The following is a 19,441-nucleotide window of genomic DNA, read 5'->3' on the forward strand; positions in this document are numbered from 1 at the left end:
AGTTATTTAGCCAATACCCAGCACTGTTCCTCCCATGCAGAAAGGCACTATTTTCTTTGTTTTCTTCTCTTCTCTTCTCTTTTTTTTTTTTTTTTCCCCACAAGAACTGATTTTCTAAATTGCTACTAGTGTTGCTCTTTGAGATCTCTGCCAGCTAACCAACCGATGACTGGGCTCACTGAATACAATTATTTTATACAAGCCCTAAAGCCCCCCTGGCCCGAGATGCCTTAGGCAAAAGTATCAGGACCTAGTAATGTCAGAGCTTTAGGATGTTAATATTTTTATTATTTTTTTTTTGTAGATTGGAAGATTGTGATGACCTCATGCCAATCTGGACACATCAGAGTGAGACTCTGAAAGAAACTTACGGTGAATATTTCCTTGCTGATGTCATAGAATGTCAAGATGAAGGAAATCGGGCTGTCGTTTGTGAGGTCAGTTGGCTGTGAGCTCTTGATTTTGTCTGATCATAATATTAGTGGTGCACATGTGTGAGTGACAGCTCACACTGCAGCTCAGTGAACCAACAGAACAAAAATTTGGAAAGCGGAATCCGCGATCCGCATGCACCCGGTGCCCTCTACCACCTATTCGGTGTATTTCTGTGGGAGTGATGTCTCCTGTTAAGTAAATAAAGGAGCAGTTCCCAGTAATTGTGTAGATTCTTCTCAAGCAATTGGAACAGACTGTCTTGAAAAAAACATGTTGCTGTTTTGGACATTTGCATTATAGATGAGCAGTTTTTCATTCCTGGTGAAAATTAATTTAATGTGTGAAAACTAGTGGCCAGTAATACTTTGACAGTTAAAAATGCTGTAGATTTCTTCTATCTCCTGGCTCAGGCAGTCAGATTTTTGCCGAGTTAAAGATGGAAACCCAGGAATTAATTTAAATAAGAAAGAGCTGGGTAATAGTTATCCTGCTGAAAATTCCTGTTAAGATTTTCACGTTTGTAATTGCATGTAGTATTTTAAGCTGATAGGCAACATAACCTATTTAATTCTAAAAGTCTGCTTTCTATAGCAAATGATTTTATAATACCTTAATATGTAATCACTACCATTGGAAGCCAAATGGGAAACAATAAACCATGAGCGTAATAGGATGTTGCACATGGCTATCTTTATAAATAATACATCTTGGTTGTACATTTATGGCTCCATGTGAAACCAGCAAAAAGTGTTTCAGGCCCTGGTAGCTTATGCTTGCCGCTGCTGCTGCAGATTGGAAAGACACCTCCCTGCAAACCGAGATAGATGCCAATTTTCCCTGCAGAGAGTGAAGCTGGCAACCTCTTTTTGCACATATGGTAGATGGATTGGTTAATCAGCCTCTGCTGAGCCTTGGGCCTACAATTACATCGCAGCCAGACAACTGCAGCGACCCAGCTTTTGTTTGGTTACGCAAACAAGGCAAACAAACAATCACTTGTTGTTGGGGGGGAATTAAACTTTTTCGTTTTCTTTTTTTTTTTTTTTTTTTTTGCTGATGGCCTGATAAAACAGCTCTACAAATCTGGCCATTCAGTTTTCTTTATGTTTAGAAAGGAGGCTTTCATTATGTGTTATTAAGAAAAAAATGGTTTTGTGTGTTTCACCGCAAAAGTTATGTATAGTACTAAAAATTATACAGCTTCCTTCTTGTAGGCTCATCTTAGATTAAAGCTAAAAAACCTTCAGTATGCCAATTCTCACTTTGCAGAGTGTATTTCTTTCTGAAGGCTGCAGCTTTCTGGAAACTTTCAGTAATAGATATAGAGAGTCATGTGCCATTTCAGCATTGCAAGGAGCTTGCCATTTTCATACTTGCCAGGGCATTTTTAATTATTTTTTTTAAACACTGGTTCTAAATTATTTTTTTTTCAGAACTTGTAAGTACTTAGCACTTATAATTGCTGCAAATAATACATACCATATACTGCATTGGATATCGTTTATATACTATATAAGTGCTGTCTTGAATTAATCATTTAATTTATGCACAATTTTATCTACAAACTAGTCAACCATTATGACTAGCTAAATTCAGATTTTACTTTAGCTACACTTTAAGTTAAAGAAAAAAATATACCTTTTTGGAGGTATGTATTTAAAAGATAGATTTTTTTTTTTTTTTTTTACTTTAACAAATGTTTTACTGAAACGATAGGTCATTATTTGGTCCATATATCATCACAATGCTTTTGCAAGTCACAGCTAATAAAAGAACTATAACATTTAATATAGAGATCCTAATACAACCATTACAAGGAAAAAAAATCTCTAACTTTGCAAAAAATAGCTCCTTTATACTTTCTGGTATGCACAGCCAGAGATGGAACACTAACTTTTATGTTTCAAAATTGTTTTTTTCTTGTTGTTGTTGAATTTTTTGTCCTGATTTAAAATCATGTCCTCAACTTTTACATATATGTGACATTGCTTTTATATTTCAGGCTGGTGATGCTGTAGTAGGATTCATGAGCTTATGTTCTCAAGTAAATGTTTCCTTGTTGCAAGAGTATTTTGACTTGAGGCCTTTCCATGGACTCTGTAAACCACATCCTGAAGATATTCTCAAAATGCCCCAGAAGTCAAGCGTTCCAGAAGGTATCTATGTACCAGAATGCTAGACAGATTCGAGATGCATTCATTTCTAGCTTCTCAGTAGGTTTTGTGAAAGGTTGGAAGAAGATGTAGGTCGCCTAGCAAGAAAACACAAATAAACTTCCCTGGTTTGGAGTTGATTGTCTGGTGGTTTTTTAATTCAGGAAAGAAACTTTGATATCCCCGATCTCTGACTTGGAAGTGATTGTTTGTGGGGTTCTGGCCTATAGCATGGGCGGCAGAAACCTGGGTTTCAACTTTCAGAAGGCAAAAGCATCAGGTATATTCTCAGTTAGCTAGCGTTGTACTATTAATTGAAGACTTATTTTGAAATCTGGTTCTAATAATGTCTGTCAGTAGCTAAGCTGCTGGTTAACTGTGGCTATTACCTTGTCTTATTGTCTTACTTTCTTGTGGTCCAGCTTCTCTCTTTGCTTATTGTTTGCAATCCTCTGGCATACAAGATTTTGTTTATTTTTATATAGGGCATGATACAACAATGCATCTACAAGCCACCTTACTGCAAATGATAATACACAGCAACATATGTCACCTGTTTGTAGAACAGAAGTGTCATGTTAAATGACTCAGAGTTGTCCTCTTTTTTTCTTCAGTATCAAAAGACATTTTTGTGTAGAAGGGCAACATTTTGCTATCTACTAATTTTCAGCAATAGAATTGCTGTACGGCAAAAAAAATCCCAACCCATTCATAAGGCTAGTTCCTCTGCTCTGACTTTTGCATTTTGTTAGAAATGTAATTTGCAGAGAGAAATAACTTGTTTTCTTGTAAATGTAGAGCCCATGAGAGTGGCATCCCAGTAGTCCTTTGTTAAGCCTTTCCAATATAAGGGCCAGCCTGTATCATTGGAATTTATTATAATGTCGGTCACATAGCTTATATTTGATTATATTGCATAACCCAATTAATTATAGGAATGCTGCATTAATGATCGCACTGTTTCTGCTGGCTACTGCATTGGAAATTTGCTGCCAGATTGTGCCTTGGTGTGAAGGTTCACTAGCCACCTTCCATCAATAGAGGATGTGGTCTTCCTTTTAATAAATTCAAAGGCTGAGAATTTAAAATGCAAACCACATGGCTTTATAATTTTGTTTTCTCTCATTAAAAAAAAACCCTCAAAACATAAGATATTTTTCCAAGCTCTTTAGCTCTTAAGCAGAGACCACAGGTTGATACTGTTTTTCCTTTGAAAATGTAATACCGAATAATAATGAAAGAGTATACAAAAAAATCTGTCTTTAACACAGTATTGATATGCCACTTAGGTTTTGGGGTAATTACAGTAATTTGGTTGTTGCTCTATATGGTGTCACGAATTAGCAGCTAGAAAACATGGTGCAGTGGGAATGACTCAAGGGCTTTTCATCAGGCTTCATGGTGAACCAGCTTCTTGATCCTGCTGACTGCTACCTCTGCTAACGACCCAGCAATCACAGAATTATTTTAATTCGCTCTTTGCTGATGTGCCTTACTTCGCTCAGTGCAGCAATATTTATGTTTTTGCCAGCCGCTCATATGCAGTGTCTGTGTAACAGTGACGTGGCTACATTTGAAGGTAGTGGATGGTGGAGCCATTAAGGGATTTCATTGTAGTGTTAAGTCAGAAGCAACATATCAATATTTACATGACAACAAGAGGCTTGTATTAATTAACTTCTGACACCTGCAAGGCTGTTTATAATGAGAAATGTAGCTGGGTTAATCAAGATGACATTTGATCATTTCTGTGAAGTCTCACATCTGTGATACCCCTGGAGAAGCCGTGATTTCTAACCCTCGTGTTTCTTCTTGCCCTGCACGTTGCATCTACATTCTTTTCTACTAACACAGAAATAGATTTTCAGGTAACTGTTTTTTAAAAATACTTTTGGCTAAATTATTTTAAAGTATTTTTTTTAAAAAACCCTTATTACTGAAGAAAAGCTTATGTCAGTGAATGTGGCTTAAATCTGTTTCTCAAGGTAAAGTTCAGAGACAGAAGTGAAGACGTTTTTTTGTGCTGGGTTTTCTGAAGTTGTTTTTTGTGTGTCCTGGAGCTCAGAAACTTTATCTTCTTTGTGTTACTGGGGCTTTCGAATGCAAGGGCCTGCTGGCCTGATGTGTTCTCTGCAGCAGCGATTGCTTACACCTCAAGAGTTTATTAGGTAAAACTTATTTTCAGGCTTTAATTTTAAATAGAAAACCAAACTGTGAACATACTGGTAAAATAATGGAGGTGATAATTCAAGGAATGGCAGAACTATTGAAGATATGTTCAGGGACTAAAAATAACAGCAGCTGATGCTTTGTTTTAGTAATTTTGGTTGTTATTTGGATTGCATACTTAGGATTTGCTAGTATTTCTATGTTGCTTTTTCAAGTTGATGATTAAAATAATTTTAGTCTATAACATTAACTTGAAATGTGACCTTTATGATGCATTATCAGATGATTTCTGCATCAGAATACCCTCACCTTCCACTGACTTTAAAGAAAACAATGCATCATTATGCAGATTTAGGAACTGGTTACTGCAGAGAGAAATTCTTAGAGAAAGAGGAGGGAAAAGACATATCGATAAAGAGGGATGGAAACAGCAGCCTCCCTTCATAAGAAGTAAAATGGGGTTTAGAGAGCCAGTTGGGTTTAGCAAGTGAGAAAGGAATTTAAATCTTGTTTCTTGGTCCCTGCTTGCACCAGTAACTAAGGGTTCTGGCTTGAGTAGGGCTTATTCTGAATTTCAGTTCTTTTAGGAGAATTGATCTGAGAATCAAGAGCCCTTGCTTATCCTTGTGTTCAGCAGAAAACAAGTTAGTGACAAGCACAGAGTTTAAGATACTCGTCGATACTTATGACTCATGTTTTTCTCATCAGATATGGTAAAAATGTATTGCTTATAATAAGAATTGCTTCCAGACTATCTTGTTCACTTCTTGTTTTGCAACCAATTCTCTGATTAATTATTTTTTTACCTTGAAATCTAATAAAGTTCTAGCCAAGTAACTATAGGAGAGTCTGTCTTAAAAATAAATAAAATAAACCAGTCAACAGACGTTGTCTGGCATGCTGTATTATTGCTGTGATTCTGAGGGTTAAGCTTGTGGTTTTAAGCCTGATGTATTAATTCTTTTTTCATTTCTCAGGTGAAGATAAAAGCAATCAAACAAATGAAAAACCAGAGTCTGTTTCATCTCAAGCCTTTGAACATATTCGTGATCAGGATGCAGCTGTGCAGGTAGTACTGCTGTATGCAGCAATGCTGATAAATTGAAATGCTAACAGGAGGCAAAGGACAAGCAGTACGTACCACCTCCTCTCCTGCAGTGTCCTCTGGCAAGGGTCTGGAGAGGTGGAGAGGATGCATTTTTAACTTCCATGTATTTTCAATATGCATCTGGAAACAACTTTTTTAATACAAAAACATTTCTGAAAGATAAATATTTGATCGCCTCACAAAGGGACTCTAATGGTAACTATTAGTCTGTGAATATATTGCTCTTCAGCAAGAATGTATGTGTTTTTAAGGGCTATTTTTACCTAGTGTTTCACAAACAGATAACACAAAAAATATCTTCTTGAACTTCCGTGTTTGTCCAAGTGTGATAAGCAACAAGTACACCTCTGTGAGTCTGCTTGGAGTGCTAGAAGATAGGAACAATGCAAGAACCTGTTAATTAAAACATTTCTAAAAATACTTTCATTTAAATGATCACTTGCCTCTCATTACTGCAGAAAGATGGAGCTCTTATCGTTTCCTGTACGGATCTGTCGTTAGATGATGTCAAAGATCTCAAAGCCTCAGCAACACTTCCTGACCCTGGAGAAAGTGCATTTTGTCCAGTGTACCGAGGAGCTCCAAATGCTGTCTGTATCCGTCTGTTCTGTATTGATGAGAAGCATGAAACTAGGTAAGTTTGGATGAAATAGCTACTGCTTTCCCCAGCTTAGTAACAGTTTTCAGATGATGAGTGACCACTGTGGTACCACTTGAAAAAACATCTTTCTACTGGGGGTAAATGAGAGCGATTAAGCAGAAAAAAAAATCAGAAGTCATTGAAAACTAATTCTTTTTCTGAAACTGTTTCTTTGTTGAGGAGGGGGGCTACCCAAAGGGATTAAACAATGCATCTGCTGCAATTTCAAATATCCCAAATTACCAAAACAAAGCAAACACATGGGCTTCTTGGTACACATTCACTGAGTAATAGAGCTCAAACTCATTAGGAGGAGAGAGAAATGCAGTGCTACAAGTGTGTGCTAGGCTTAGAAACACTGATCAATGTACATATGAGAAAACAATCACACTGCAGAGTCCACTCAGAAGAGTTAGTTGATGAACAGTCTAGTCTAAAATAAAATTCAAGCAAGATAATTCTTGCAGAATAACATTTTAAAGTTATATTGAGGCAAGGGACTTGCTCTGGAATGACTCCATTGTACTGGAATAGTAATTCAAATCAGTTGTGTATACCTCTGTTGGAAAACAATGTCTCTGTAGACTAGTTGAGTTCTCTGCTCGCAGTATCCTGTTTAGGATAGGGATCTGCCACTTTTTGCCCCCTTCTGACACCCTGTCCTATGCACCAGTGGTGTTTCTGTTCAAGATGCTTTCACCTTGTTTATGGTTCAGTGCTGCAATCCCTTCTTTTTTTCCCTGGAGACATCTCTGGAACAGTTTGGATTCCAAGATGGGTATCTCTGGAGAAGGTAGCCTTCCTTTCTGAAGGCTTCTCCCAAGATTAACTCATGTGAGATCCTCCTCTCTGAGCTGAGGAATCTGTATACCTTTGATGTTTCAAGTATTTTGCTTCTGTGCTTTTGCTTGATTCACCTGTTTGTAAAAGAAATATTAGAAAAACAAGTAAGTTGAATGGATGGCATGAGGTAGTCCTGACTATCTCGGAATCTGATCTTGTATTCTGTGCTGCCGAGAGGGTGCTGGGTACAAGAGAACAGAAACTACACTGCTACGGCATTTTCCTTTCCCTGGTTTAACTACTCTACGAACTAGTCATAATTGTTTTGTATATAGCTAAATATGTAATACCCCAACCCAGATCTCTATATAAGCTTTCTTAACTTCCCATTCAATCATATATATTTTAATTAGAAATATTTTCTCTCTTCAGTAACATTATTGGGGAAGTAATTAAAGGTAACTGGGAGGAAGAGGGGTTTTATCAATGTTTTTAGGAATTGTATTGAATTTCTTCAAAAGACACATCTTGTACGGTGGGAAGATATTTTATAATGCTTCAGCATAATTCTATTGGAAGGGTTCAGAGCTCTTTCATATCCTTACACATAGGAGAAGCAGAAAGTTTTTTAGGTTTCTCATAATCTCACATTTCACTGTTGCCTTGGAAAGGAGAGTGGAATTACTCTAAATCAGTAGGCGAGAAGGGGCAAGTCGTCAAGTATTAAAAAACAAAGTATTGATACTCCTGTTAGTCTACAGAATACACTGGATGGGTTTACTGAGTGGACTGGGACAGAACTCAGTACTGGATGACAATACTGTAGCAACAACAGCTGTTTGCTGCGTACTAATGCTGCTCTGGCACTCTGCCAGTGACTTCTGAGAAGTGTTGGAGTCCACAACATGAGTCAATGTTTGTTACTTTTTTAAAAACTTTCAGTGAAGAGCTTAATGTTTTGATATTATTTCAAACATTCAGGCTTATTTTTGCCAAGAGTAATGCTTTAAACACTAGAAATCCACAACTGATGTGCAGCATGCAAGGTCTGCAATTGATTCCTGGGGAACTAGCAGGACTGACTTCATTAGCACTGTGAATAAATGTTCCTTGCACTTACGGGTCTGTAAATATCAGAATGTGTAGAATCTGTCTGCTACATGCTTGATTTAACAATGTTTTCCCTTGGTTGCAGATCGCTGGATTTTCTGCATTATGTCTTCAAGCTTTTTCCAGTATGTACAATTAAAATTTTAACTTTTGTGTGCCTGATGGGGTGGTGGTGCAATTGTCAGCCAGAGTACTTGGATGTGATGCTCGAGTGAGTCAGTGACTCACAGGAGTACGCTCTGGAGAGTTACCCTGGAGGAGTTGGATTTCCTCTCTTAGGCTACTTTTGGACTTCATGTATTCTTTGTCTGTGTCCCACAGGAACTTTTCTGACATGCAGATTTAGAAAGCGAATGTTTCAAACTCCTTTAAAATCAAACCTAAAGAAAAAAACAAACACAAATGCACACCTTAAAAAAAGAGGGAGGGAGGATGGGTTAAGAAAAAGGACTGTTTAAGAATATCAGAATATTAATTAATAAGTCTTTACTGTGGGAGTTACAAGACCTGTTTCTGTGAGCCAAACGCTGTAAACACAGTGTTACTCAGTGTGTTTTCTTTCTGGCCCCTCTAGTCAGAAGCTTTTGTGTAAAGCTTACATTGAGGTCACCAAGAGCTGTTAGTGTCCACAAATCTTTTTCAGGACAAAGACTTCTGTGTCATCCTGGTGCCACATCACGTACCAGTTTTCCACCTGATCCAGAGTTTTGTTCGAGTTGTCCCTTCCTGCACTTCCCAGTTTGGTTATGAGCTTTATGTGTTCCACCGGGCAGGACTGCTCAAGTGAGTCATGTGCCTCATTATCTCTTCTTTTTTTGGCATTGAATCACTTATTTCATACCTTTGAATTTAAGTGATACTCTGCAGACTTTTCTGTTCTGAAATACTGGTGATCTAGGGCACAGTGCTATGACATATGCGATGAGTTTTTGAATGCTTTGTATCACAAGGCTAAACTGCCCAAAACACTAAGCTTCAGTTGTGGCACAGTGGCAGATTTTACTGTTTTTTATGTGTGTGTGTGTCTTAATGTAGCTAAATACTGCATGGTTTCAGATAAATACTTCTGTCCTAATTGCATACTTAATCACCTTTGGTGGTACACAAATAGCTCATGCGGGACCTGGCCAGCTACTTCTAGACCTGTGCAGAAGCTTTTTACCACAGGATGAAATTGGGCTTCTCTGTGCTATGTGAGAATCCAGCTGGCTGGAGAGAAAGCCACTGGAGTAATTCCTGCTAATCTCAGTCACAGCTGTTCAGTAATCCATGAGCAGGATTGGTACTCATATGTTCTCTTGCAGTTTTGGTCAAAAATTAAACTTGTATCAATGTTTAAAAAAAATAAAATAAAACTAACATAAAAAGCCCACCCTTACAATTCTGATTAAAATTATGCATATTCCAAATGAAACTAGCCCTTCCATGGAAACAGAATAAGGTAATTAGTAGCATTTTCTACCTGCAGCCCTCTTGCAACTGTGCAGAAAAGTAAGAAAAAATAGCCTTTTGATGAGGTTTGCGATCAGAAGACCTGTGGAAGAAACCAGATGAAGCTTTCGGAAAGTTTCTGAAGAACAAAACACTTGGTGCACAACAGCAGATATTCTCAGATAAAACCAAAATAGGAAAAAGTTAAAGATCAATACATTGTACTTGCACCAAGGGCTTTTGAAAGGCGTGTGAGTGAAAAGGAAGTTGCAGAAAACAGATTAAGAGAAAAACAAGGGTAAAAAGATGGGAATATGAAGACATGAAATGGCAAAATCAGAAGAGGCACAGGCACAAAATGAGATACTGATTAGCGAAGGTTGTTAAAGGAGTAAGAAAAAGTGTTAAGTACACAAAAAGCAAGAGTGCAGCAAATGGAAGTGCAGGGCTGCTACTTAACACTGGAGGAGAAAAAACTATGATAACAAGGCATAGGCTGAAATGCTTAATGGATACTTTCCCTCAGTCCTCACTAAAAAGCGTAATAATAATAATAGCATCCTGGTCTCTGAGCAGTCAAAGGAATTGGGCATCTAGAGTGACTTAATTCACTGCTGAAAGAGAAATGAGCGTGAACCTTGGAAACTTCTTCCTACTATTTCACAGAATCACAGAATGTTAGGGGTTGGAAGGGACCTCTGAAGATCTAGTCCAGCCTTTATCCCAGCATACCTAACCACTACACCATAGCCTCAAGTGCTAGATCTACTTTTTTTTTAAACACCTCCAGGGTTGGTGACTCCACCACCTCCCTGGGCATACTCATGGTGCATCTGGTGGGTTTGTTTATTTTAAAAAATGGTTTCAAGTTTTTTGCATATTCTAGTTTTTGTCATATTAAAAATGCAGTTCACTTTTGGCATGGCTGCCTCTTTTGGATGTGGTTGGGGAGAAAAACGTGCCGGGCTCAGTAGAGTAGCAGGAAGATAGCATGCTTGTGGGTTGCAGAGTAAAGCACATCGCTGGCCTTTCATCCTCCTCGCGTGCTTGGTCTCGTAATTAACCGTCTGTGGAAATGTGGTAACAAATGTGGAAACTAAGCTGCTGCTCACTTAGAAGTTCAGGGTTAGCTTGTAATTTAGCATCCTTTTTGAGTGCTCAAATACCCAAGTTGAAAATTATCAATGAGCTATAAAATTTCCCATAATGTATCCAATATTTGGTATGTATGTTTGGGGTTTTTTGTTGTTTTTTTTTTTTTAAGTACTAGTTCTGTTTGTTACAGCCATGTTCCACAAAATCAGTCTCCATGTGACTGTGACTTAGGCTGAAGAATAGCATATACTGAATAGCATATACTGAAAACAAGAACAGGAATGGAAATTATACTACGTGAATCACAAGAGTTTTTTAATTGTGGGGTTTTTAACTTAATTATTGGAAATTAAATTGTAATTTAGATCCTTGAACCACACTCTCTGAGTCTTATGTGAATCTTGTTTAATCAGCAAGGCTCGATACCTTCAGTGAACACCATAAGAGTTCCTCAGATGCTATAGCCGTATCACTGGAAAGTAATTTTTTTTTGTCATTAGTGGGTGGGAAAATGTTTTATAACAGAGTGTGTAAGCCAGATAAGTGCCAGGATATTCCTGTCTGTAGCTAACATGTTACTGGCTGCATATATTGCACAGAGTGCAATTTAGTCATAGAGTGAAGTTTTACTCTCTTTTTTTCCCTTTTTTTTAATAGGTCATTTAATGTAAGAAGGACAATGACCAGTGACCTACTTGGTGTCAAAATGCTCATTAAAACCCTTAGCTTGAATGAAAGTATATTCGATGACTTAAAGATATTTATTCTGGCTCGCAGAGATCCAGTGAGTATTTGTTGCAGATATAAAAGGATGGATAAATACTGGTAAAAACATCCAGAATTTATGACATTAAGCTAGTATACTGTCTGTCTAGTATATAGGTACTCAAGTCAGTGCCAGCAGGCCGTGTTCAGCCTGATGTGATAGTTCTTTCCTAGAATCAGAACTTACTTAACCTGGGACTAAAGTCATGGCTGAGCTTTATAGCACTCCTATAACAGTTACATCCAACCTGAAATGTCAGTTCAGGCAAGTTCTGCGTGGTCAGGAGTCCAGCCATACATATACACACTGTTTAAATATTATGCCTTGAATTAGAGTGGTTAAGTTGAGGTTATCTGGGAGGAAAGTATTCTGACTGTGATCCTGTGGTGAAGTTCACAGTTATGATAAAAAAGAAAGATTGCTGATGAAATGGGAGATGTGCTTGTGTTGTTGTTTCTGCCTTGCAGGATGGGATCCCGGTGCAGGCTTTCATAGCCGAAGTTCTGGATCAGATAGTTGGCATTTCTGTTGTTAGAGATGAAATGGTAAATTCTCTTTTTGTGTTGGATGAAAACTGTAATGCTTAGTCCTCAGCCTTAAAGGCTGAATGTTATGCTTGCCACCATATGTTTACCTAACACAAAGTATATATAAAGAATGCTGCTTCTGTACATTTTCTCTCTTTCCTATGTAGCCTCTACTACTTCCCTTCTCAAAGATGATAATTGACACACAGATGAAAAAAAACAATCATCTTGTTATGTGCAAGAAGCTGCTGCTGCATTCTGAAAGTATGCCTCCTGCCCCTCTGTTTGATTCTCTAGGACAAAGCTGTTCTGCCTCTAAACATGTTTATAATCACTTACTTTCCCCCTCAATTTCCAAAGTCAATAAGCAGTTTTGTCATGCATACTGCAAACAGTAGTGGTTGTCCTTTTAGATTTGCTTTCTTAACTATTTAAGATAGAAAGCAACTAATTGGCACTTGCTAAAATACTGTAAATGGAGCTGTTTCCTCACTGGTGATTTCCAAACTCTTGCTTTCCAGGATATTGAGTATATACGATCACATTACAACATTGAAGATTTTATTCATTTTAATCACCACCAGCACGAGGAACATGGACATCTTTACCACTTCGTCTTAAACCCTATATTCCGACACTACGCAAAACACTTCCTAAAGGAGATTCTTCGCTTGGCCCACAAATCTTCTCTCTACTATCCTGTTTATCCACAGTATGTGGAAGGCAAGGTAGGAAAAGAGTTATTTGTGTTTCTTATATTAAATATTATCATCTTTGCTCACTTTTTTTTTCTCTCTGCTTCTGTGAATGACTGTAGACAGGAATTTTCCTAGCGACCTGCAGAAAATGATTCATTCTTTTCTTCTCGCATGATTTAACCTGCCTTCACAGTTTAAGAATAGAACCTTATTGAGGTGTACTGTCCCATGTACCACCACTCAGCTGTGTAATTCATTTTGAGAGGTCCCACTATTTGTTTAGATTCAGGATGAATTGGAGGATGGGGTAGAAAAAAGGAGCGATGTCACTGAGAGTGACGTAGCATGAGTAAATGCAAGGGGGCAATCCTGAAAACAGGTCCAGGTGGTTTATAAGAACTCTTCAGAAGTGATTTAGGTACTCTGGATTGCATTTCATCAAAACCCAGCGGGACCTGGGCACCTCGTGGTCCCTGAAAACATGACTTGTGTCTCTGCAAGTGCCACATGAGAGCCGGAGGAACTGAATGCCATGTGAGAAAATCTATTTCCGAGAAGAACATAATTTGTGGAAGCTAAAGAAAGGATTCTTTCCAAAACACTTCTGTATGTGTCTTGTTGTCAGCCTCACGTTAGAAAATGGAACACGAGGTAAAATTTTTCAGACGTATCAGCTCGTTGTTGGTGTAGCCATCTGCAGCTCTGATCTGGCCCAGGCTAATCACCGAGGCTCCCGCGGGCAGGAGCGGAGACTGCAGTGTATTCAGAGAGCAGTTCATCCCTCGGTCACGGCTGCCAGTCGCTGGCCAGAAAGAATTGCCCTCTGGGGTGCTCGGCGCTAACTCTGGGGGTGTCTGCGCGGGCGGCTGCATCAGGCACCTAGCGTTTACATGGTGACCGAGATGAATTCTGCCCTTGGCCACTTGGGTGTTTTTAAAATTGCCACCGTTGGGTAACTTGGGAATTGCGACGGCTTAGGCACGGGTACATTTTCAGAAGGATGTTCTTTCCTGTGCACTTTGGTGGGACTTTATTAAGTGTTTTCTTGAGGAACTGGTGTCCTCGTGTAGCACTAGGCTCTCAGATTCTTAAGAGGCACTTACAAAAATGCAGTTTAATGGCAGTGGATGGAGGAGAAAAGTTAAATGTTGCTAATGATTCCAGTTTGGTCTGTTCCCAGGCTTCAGAGTTCCTCTAAGTTACTTCAGCTTATCTAATCAGTGGTAAATGTGATAACTTAACATGGTAACACCAAGTTTTTTCAGTATTTGTGGATGAAATGGTACTTCAGTGTAATTTAGTTTGCATTAATGTTCATTCTCTAATTCCTATAATTCTCGTACTTATTTTTTTTTTCCCCTTTCACGTCATAAATTACGACAGAGCCAGTCGCGCTGTAACAAACGGAACACAGCTACTCCTACCGATGCGTGCTATTCGCATTAGCATTAGGAGGTTTGTTCACTTTGAGTTCCTGCCAGTTTATTAACATTTATCAGTTGGATGAAATTGACATTTTAGTCGGTATAGAATTCCTATATAAATTCATAACTGGTCGTTGCCAAACAAGCAAAGGTTAGCAGTAAGCAGATAACATAGCTTAATGAGGTCAAATCAAGCTGATTCATGATCACTATGGAGAAAAATATCCTCCTGGGGAAAATACTTGTGCTGAAAAATCCCATAAACCAAACCACTTGTTTATCTGTCATTCCCACAGAGATAGTAATGTAATTACTCTCATAATTATCTTCATTAGTGTCAGGAATTATCAGCAATTCATTCCTCTGCTCTGAGTATGTTTGTTTATTTGCTGATTTCTATCTCAGATTTAGCCAACAGAGCTAAGAATTTTGTATTTGCAAAGCCATACAAGGGACATCTGCGACATGCTGTCCTGACATTCTCGCCGCTGAAATATAGATTGCTGTCTCTCACTTTCAGAATCCCCGGGCCCATTCCCTGACATCTGCCCTTCATTACATGGTTCCCGTGCGACCGAGACGACAGATTGTCTATCCTCTGGAAGAGCTTGGCAGAAACGCTCCGTCGGAGCAGGTCTCCAAGGATCAGGTGGGTAACAGAAGCGGCAGCAGGCAGGAGGCGCGGTGCCAGCGAGTGCAGGCGCTGGCAGATGGGGTGGCATTACCATCAGCGTGTTGTTGATGGGTTACTCCTTAATTACACTGAAGGTGGTGGCCATACCCTTACAACCCAGCCATCGCCGGTGCTAAGCTTGAATTTCAAATGCGTCACGAACAGCCATCACTGAGCTGTAGCATTTAGGGGCTAAACGTTCATGTTTTAACGGTATTTTTTTCATTACGTTGCTTTCACACTCCCAATGCATTTTGAGTGTTCCAGCTTGCTGTTCAGCCCATCTTACTGGTAAGTTTATCAAGGTGTTATGCTCTCCAAATAGGAAAAATACAGTGTCACGCTTCTGACTATTTCTGTAGAAATTGCTTAAGTAAATTTTGTTTTTCAGTCCAAAGTAGGGTTTCTTCCATGTGCTAGATAGCCTTAAAGAACACTTCAAAATACCAGGAGTGATTTAACAGCAAAAGGAAAGATTGTTTTAGTTATGAAACGGTTCTTATTTGCGTAGCACTCCTGCAATCCAAAGGTTCTAAAAGTCTATTTCTTTTGTTAAATATTCTGTCTTACATTTTGCAGTAACTAAAATTTGATGTGAAGATGTTTCCTCACAAGAGTAATGAGCGAAGCTGAAATATTAGGAAAAACACCATCGGTGAACAATGCTCTCAGTAGGTAGCTGTAATTGCCTAAAGAAACATAATTAGGGAGCTTTATGTCTGTCAACTAACTTCCAGTTGGCTGAGGCGAACTCCCATATAATATTTTTAGTGCTCTCCTTTTCACAGTTAGTGATTTTTGGCATCCAAAACTCTTCATTAGGCAGCAGTTGGCAAAGCAAAATTTGGAACATGGCTGAGGCCATTGGGCTGAGTTTGACTTTATTGAACATCATTTCCTCCACACGCACATCCCTGCCTGCCTCTGCTCTGTGGAATAAACTGATGCTTTTCTTACAACTACTTCCTATTTTATCTTCAAAATTACGTGTTCTCTTCCCTAGAAGAGCTCATCTTAGTGTTTTTGCTGGAGCTGGAGAATCACTTGATTCTTGCTGTGTTTGAGAGATTTGCACATCTGTTGCCTACTCTGCTGCCAGGTTCTTCTTGAGGGTTTGTGAGACTTATAGGTAGTGAGATAATTGTTTAAAATCTCAAAAGTTAAATGAATTTCTATTTAATAAAGCGTGTGAGATTTTCACTGGAGAAGTTTTACTGAAAAAAATAATGCAGTCTAGCCACTGTGTAAGTATTCATGCTTAGCCACTGGCATTAATTATAGATTTTTGACAGCCTGTGTTCTGTCACAGCTGATATCTGGGGTTGATCCCTGGGTGGTAACCCGAGGATAAAGCTACTCTGCTACTGCTGCCTCTAGTTTTCTGAAACACCAAGAACTTGAAACCATGTAAAGCTAAATTGCCTCTTCTGTGGAGTGAATGAAGTGACCTTTGGCCACTGTATGCTGGGAAAGCTTTATAACTTAGGAGGTAACCTACCATAAGGCACTGAATGTACCCATAAAAATAAGCAGCAGGTGCTGCTTTTAAACCTTGGATGTTTTGTTCGCTCAGGTAGTGGCCAGGCATAAGGCATTTGCCCTCTCTCTATTCTAATTCAGAAAGGAAGATTGATCCTCGAGGATAATCTCGCACTTCCCTGCAAAATCGTGCAGCTAAGTTGCAAATAAAACGAGGCGTATTTTATAAAAATGAACCTGATCACATTTCAGTAGGCGCATTGTTATTATACTCCTACCTTTCTGCAGTGATCAAAAGGCCTGCTCAGACGCACTGTAAACGGAAGGACTCAGTCTGTGTGGCAGGGAGCAAAATACCACATCAAGAAGTTAAATTCGATAACTCTGCAAAATGGAAAGGCTGCGAATTGTCACCTTACACAGTACTGTGAGACATGGTGAGACACTGTTTGGTCGCAGAAGATACTAGCAGGCTAGGAAAAGGGAAATGGAAAAACAACGTTGTGATGCCCGCTTTGTTCCTGAAAGCTTGGAGGATGGGTTATCACTGTAATTCTTGTTTTGGATAGCTGTAACGATGGCAGGATTTTTTTCACATAAATTACAATACAAAGATTGTAAATACAAGTAAATTCTCATTTGAGACTGCCTGACCTACTTAATTACTTGCTTATTTAACGCTTCTGAATGGAGTAACTGTAATGAAATTCTTGCTTTGATCCCCACAAGATGCTCCCTGCTATCTAGCCATCAACATGTGCTTCTCACCTACTGCTTTTTTCAGCTGCCTTCCTCTTGTCCCAGCCTTTTCTTGCTGCAAAACTTATTTTTTGCCAGTAGCAGCTTGAGGCTCAGCAGCTCAGCCGTTCAGTGTGTGAGCACAGCCCTTGGTTTGTGCATATATGTATCTGTAGCCATTAGTGGCACACAGGGAGCCCTGGGGCTCAATCAGTTTGTGTATCTCTTCATATGTTCCAGCCTGCTTGTGAGCCTGAGGAGATTCGCTCATAAATATTGACCTGGTACAGATAATTCAACCAGGACCCACAAGGGCTCTTACCCATTTCCTTCCTCCAAAGCCAGAAGCAGAAAATCAGGAAAGCTTTGTCCTCAGCTAATTCCCGTGCATTGCCAGTGCAGATGGATCTCTGCTCTGCCAGAGAGGCAGTTTTCCTGCAGCTCTGGATGTATCGTGAGAGACAGATGAGCTCCAGAAGCTAAGTCTGTGATCGCTTGTTCTCTTTGTCCCTCTGTCAAATCTCTCTGTTCTGCTGCGGTGTCTGGAAAAATGAAGAAAATGTAAGTGCCATGCTGCTTTCTCTGAGAGAGCTAGAGGTAAGGTAGAAAGGTTTTTACTTTTGAAATCCAGAAGTTTATTACGTGAAAACACAACTTACCATTACCGGAGTGACTGTTCAGCTGCAGTTTCCCAGCCACCCTGTTCTCTTCATGTCCTCAAGACATCTCCTTTGGTTCAATCTTGTTTCTAATTTGAGCCAGGCGTTTGATTTGTGCTGCCTCTCTGCTTATTGCTCAGAGAGAGTTTAGGAACTCTTACCTGTTCCTCCTCTCTGTTGCCCAGCCTTTTAGTTAAAGTTTTGCACAGGTTCTAAGGGAACTACGCGTTTTTATCCCTCTCTCTCTCTTAAAACCACAACTCTGTAATCCTTCATCTCTGCACCAGAAGACCTGTCACATCCCAAGCTGGGCTTCTCCATATCCTAAAGGGCTGCAGGTTATTGTAGACCCTGTAGTATCTTTCTGTAGCAGCCACTAATGACAGAGTGTTTACCTCACTCCTTGAGATGGCAAATATATTTTGCTACTGATTTTGTGTGTCTGTTCCTACAAAACTTATCTCTCATTGCTCTACTGAGGAGATTTGGCTAAATTGGGTAAGGATTGACTGAGAAGGTGAGGAGGGGGAGGCATTAAATTCCCCTGCCTCCCAGTGCAGCCCTCTGCAATGGCACAGGTGCTAATGATCTTGATTTGCAGCTAGTCCCGGAAGACCCCAGGCTTCAGGGTGCCCGTGTTGGAGGTTCCACCCAGGAGCTCAGAATCACACCAGGCCTTGCATCTGCCATGCTCTAGGGTTTCAGGACATGGACCTGAAAAAGCTCCTGCCTGCTCTTTAGATCAAACGCTTCCTACAGCTGTTCCAAATCAAAAGGAAATCTCTGATTTCTGGATTTCGAATCTGCGAGTGGTGCTGAAGTGCCAACTGGCAGAAGATCCAAAGATTCAAAGTCTTAATTCCCACAGTGTTAAAACAGATTAGATTATTATTGCGTTTTGCACATCTGTCAGTCATTTTGGTCGTGTTACGTTAAAAAACAGTTGGTTACAACAGAATACTGAGTATCTTATACGGTGCTGCCGGCCTTTATGGTGCATGTAATTATTGGTGGAGTAGAAAGCTATAGATAATTAAATAATTTCTAATGATTTCTTCATAAATAAACAATTTATAAACTTGTTTGCTTTCTCACCATCTGGGAGCATTCTGTTATCCATCTGCTTCATGTAATTATCAATAAAAGGGAAGAATAGGTGATATAATTAACAAGAATAACTGATCCACAATGAAGAACAAAAATGTCACACATCTGTTGAATTATTTTCTTGTTTCTGCCCTTTCATTATTATTCATGCTATTGGGTTTGGGGTTTTATTTATTTTTTTATTTATTTCATGGCTGTGTTCAAGCTGTCAGGTTTTATTGCACAGTTCAGAACTGTGTTTTTTCTGCTCATAAAAAGAAGGCAGAGCAGTTATTGAAGCCCACACGATTTCCATTGTGGAAATTTATTTTGGGAAAAAACCCAACACTTCCTTTGTTAAGTTTGTCCTTCTCAAGCAATGCTACTGTGCATTACAAGAAATGTTTCAGTTGGGATAAATAGTAGTGAGGGAAGGAGGGCTGGGCAAAAATCTGTGGTCAGCTGCT

The 19,441-nt window shown here is 39.2% G+C and overlaps 1 protein-coding gene across 1 annotated transcript in view; it reads left to right on the plus strand.

Annotated features, from left to right (window-relative positions):
• Positions 1–19,441, plus strand: part of LOC104270596 (uncharacterized protein C20orf26-like) — a gene marked incomplete at its 3' end in the record, with an annotated part of 32,308 nt that overhangs the window by 7,277 nt on the left and 5,590 nt on the right. The window contains exons 6-15 of the mRNA XM_009865003.1: positions 305–437; positions 2,438–2,591; positions 5,735–5,826; positions 6,324–6,499; positions 8,484–8,523; positions 9,042–9,181; positions 11,582–11,708; positions 12,158–12,235; positions 12,739–12,945; positions 14,839–14,988. Coding sequence (XP_009863305.1) covers positions 305–437; positions 2,438–2,591; positions 5,735–5,826; positions 6,324–6,499; positions 8,484–8,523; positions 9,042–9,181; positions 11,582–11,708; positions 12,158–12,235; positions 12,739–12,945; positions 14,839–14,988 — 1,297 coding nt within the window. The remainder of the gene's footprint in view (positions 1–304; positions 438–2,437; positions 2,592–5,734; positions 5,827–6,323; positions 6,500–8,483; positions 8,524–9,041; positions 9,182–11,581; positions 11,709–12,157; positions 12,236–12,738; positions 12,946–14,838; positions 14,989–19,441) is intronic.

This window comes from Apaloderma vittatum, unplaced genomic scaffold, assembly GCF_000703405.1.
Source record: "Apaloderma vittatum isolate BGI_N311 unplaced genomic scaffold, ASM70340v1 scaffold15212, whole genome shotgun sequence".
Lineage (NCBI taxonomy): Eukaryota > Metazoa > Chordata > Aves > Trogoniformes > Trogonidae > Apaloderma > Apaloderma vittatum.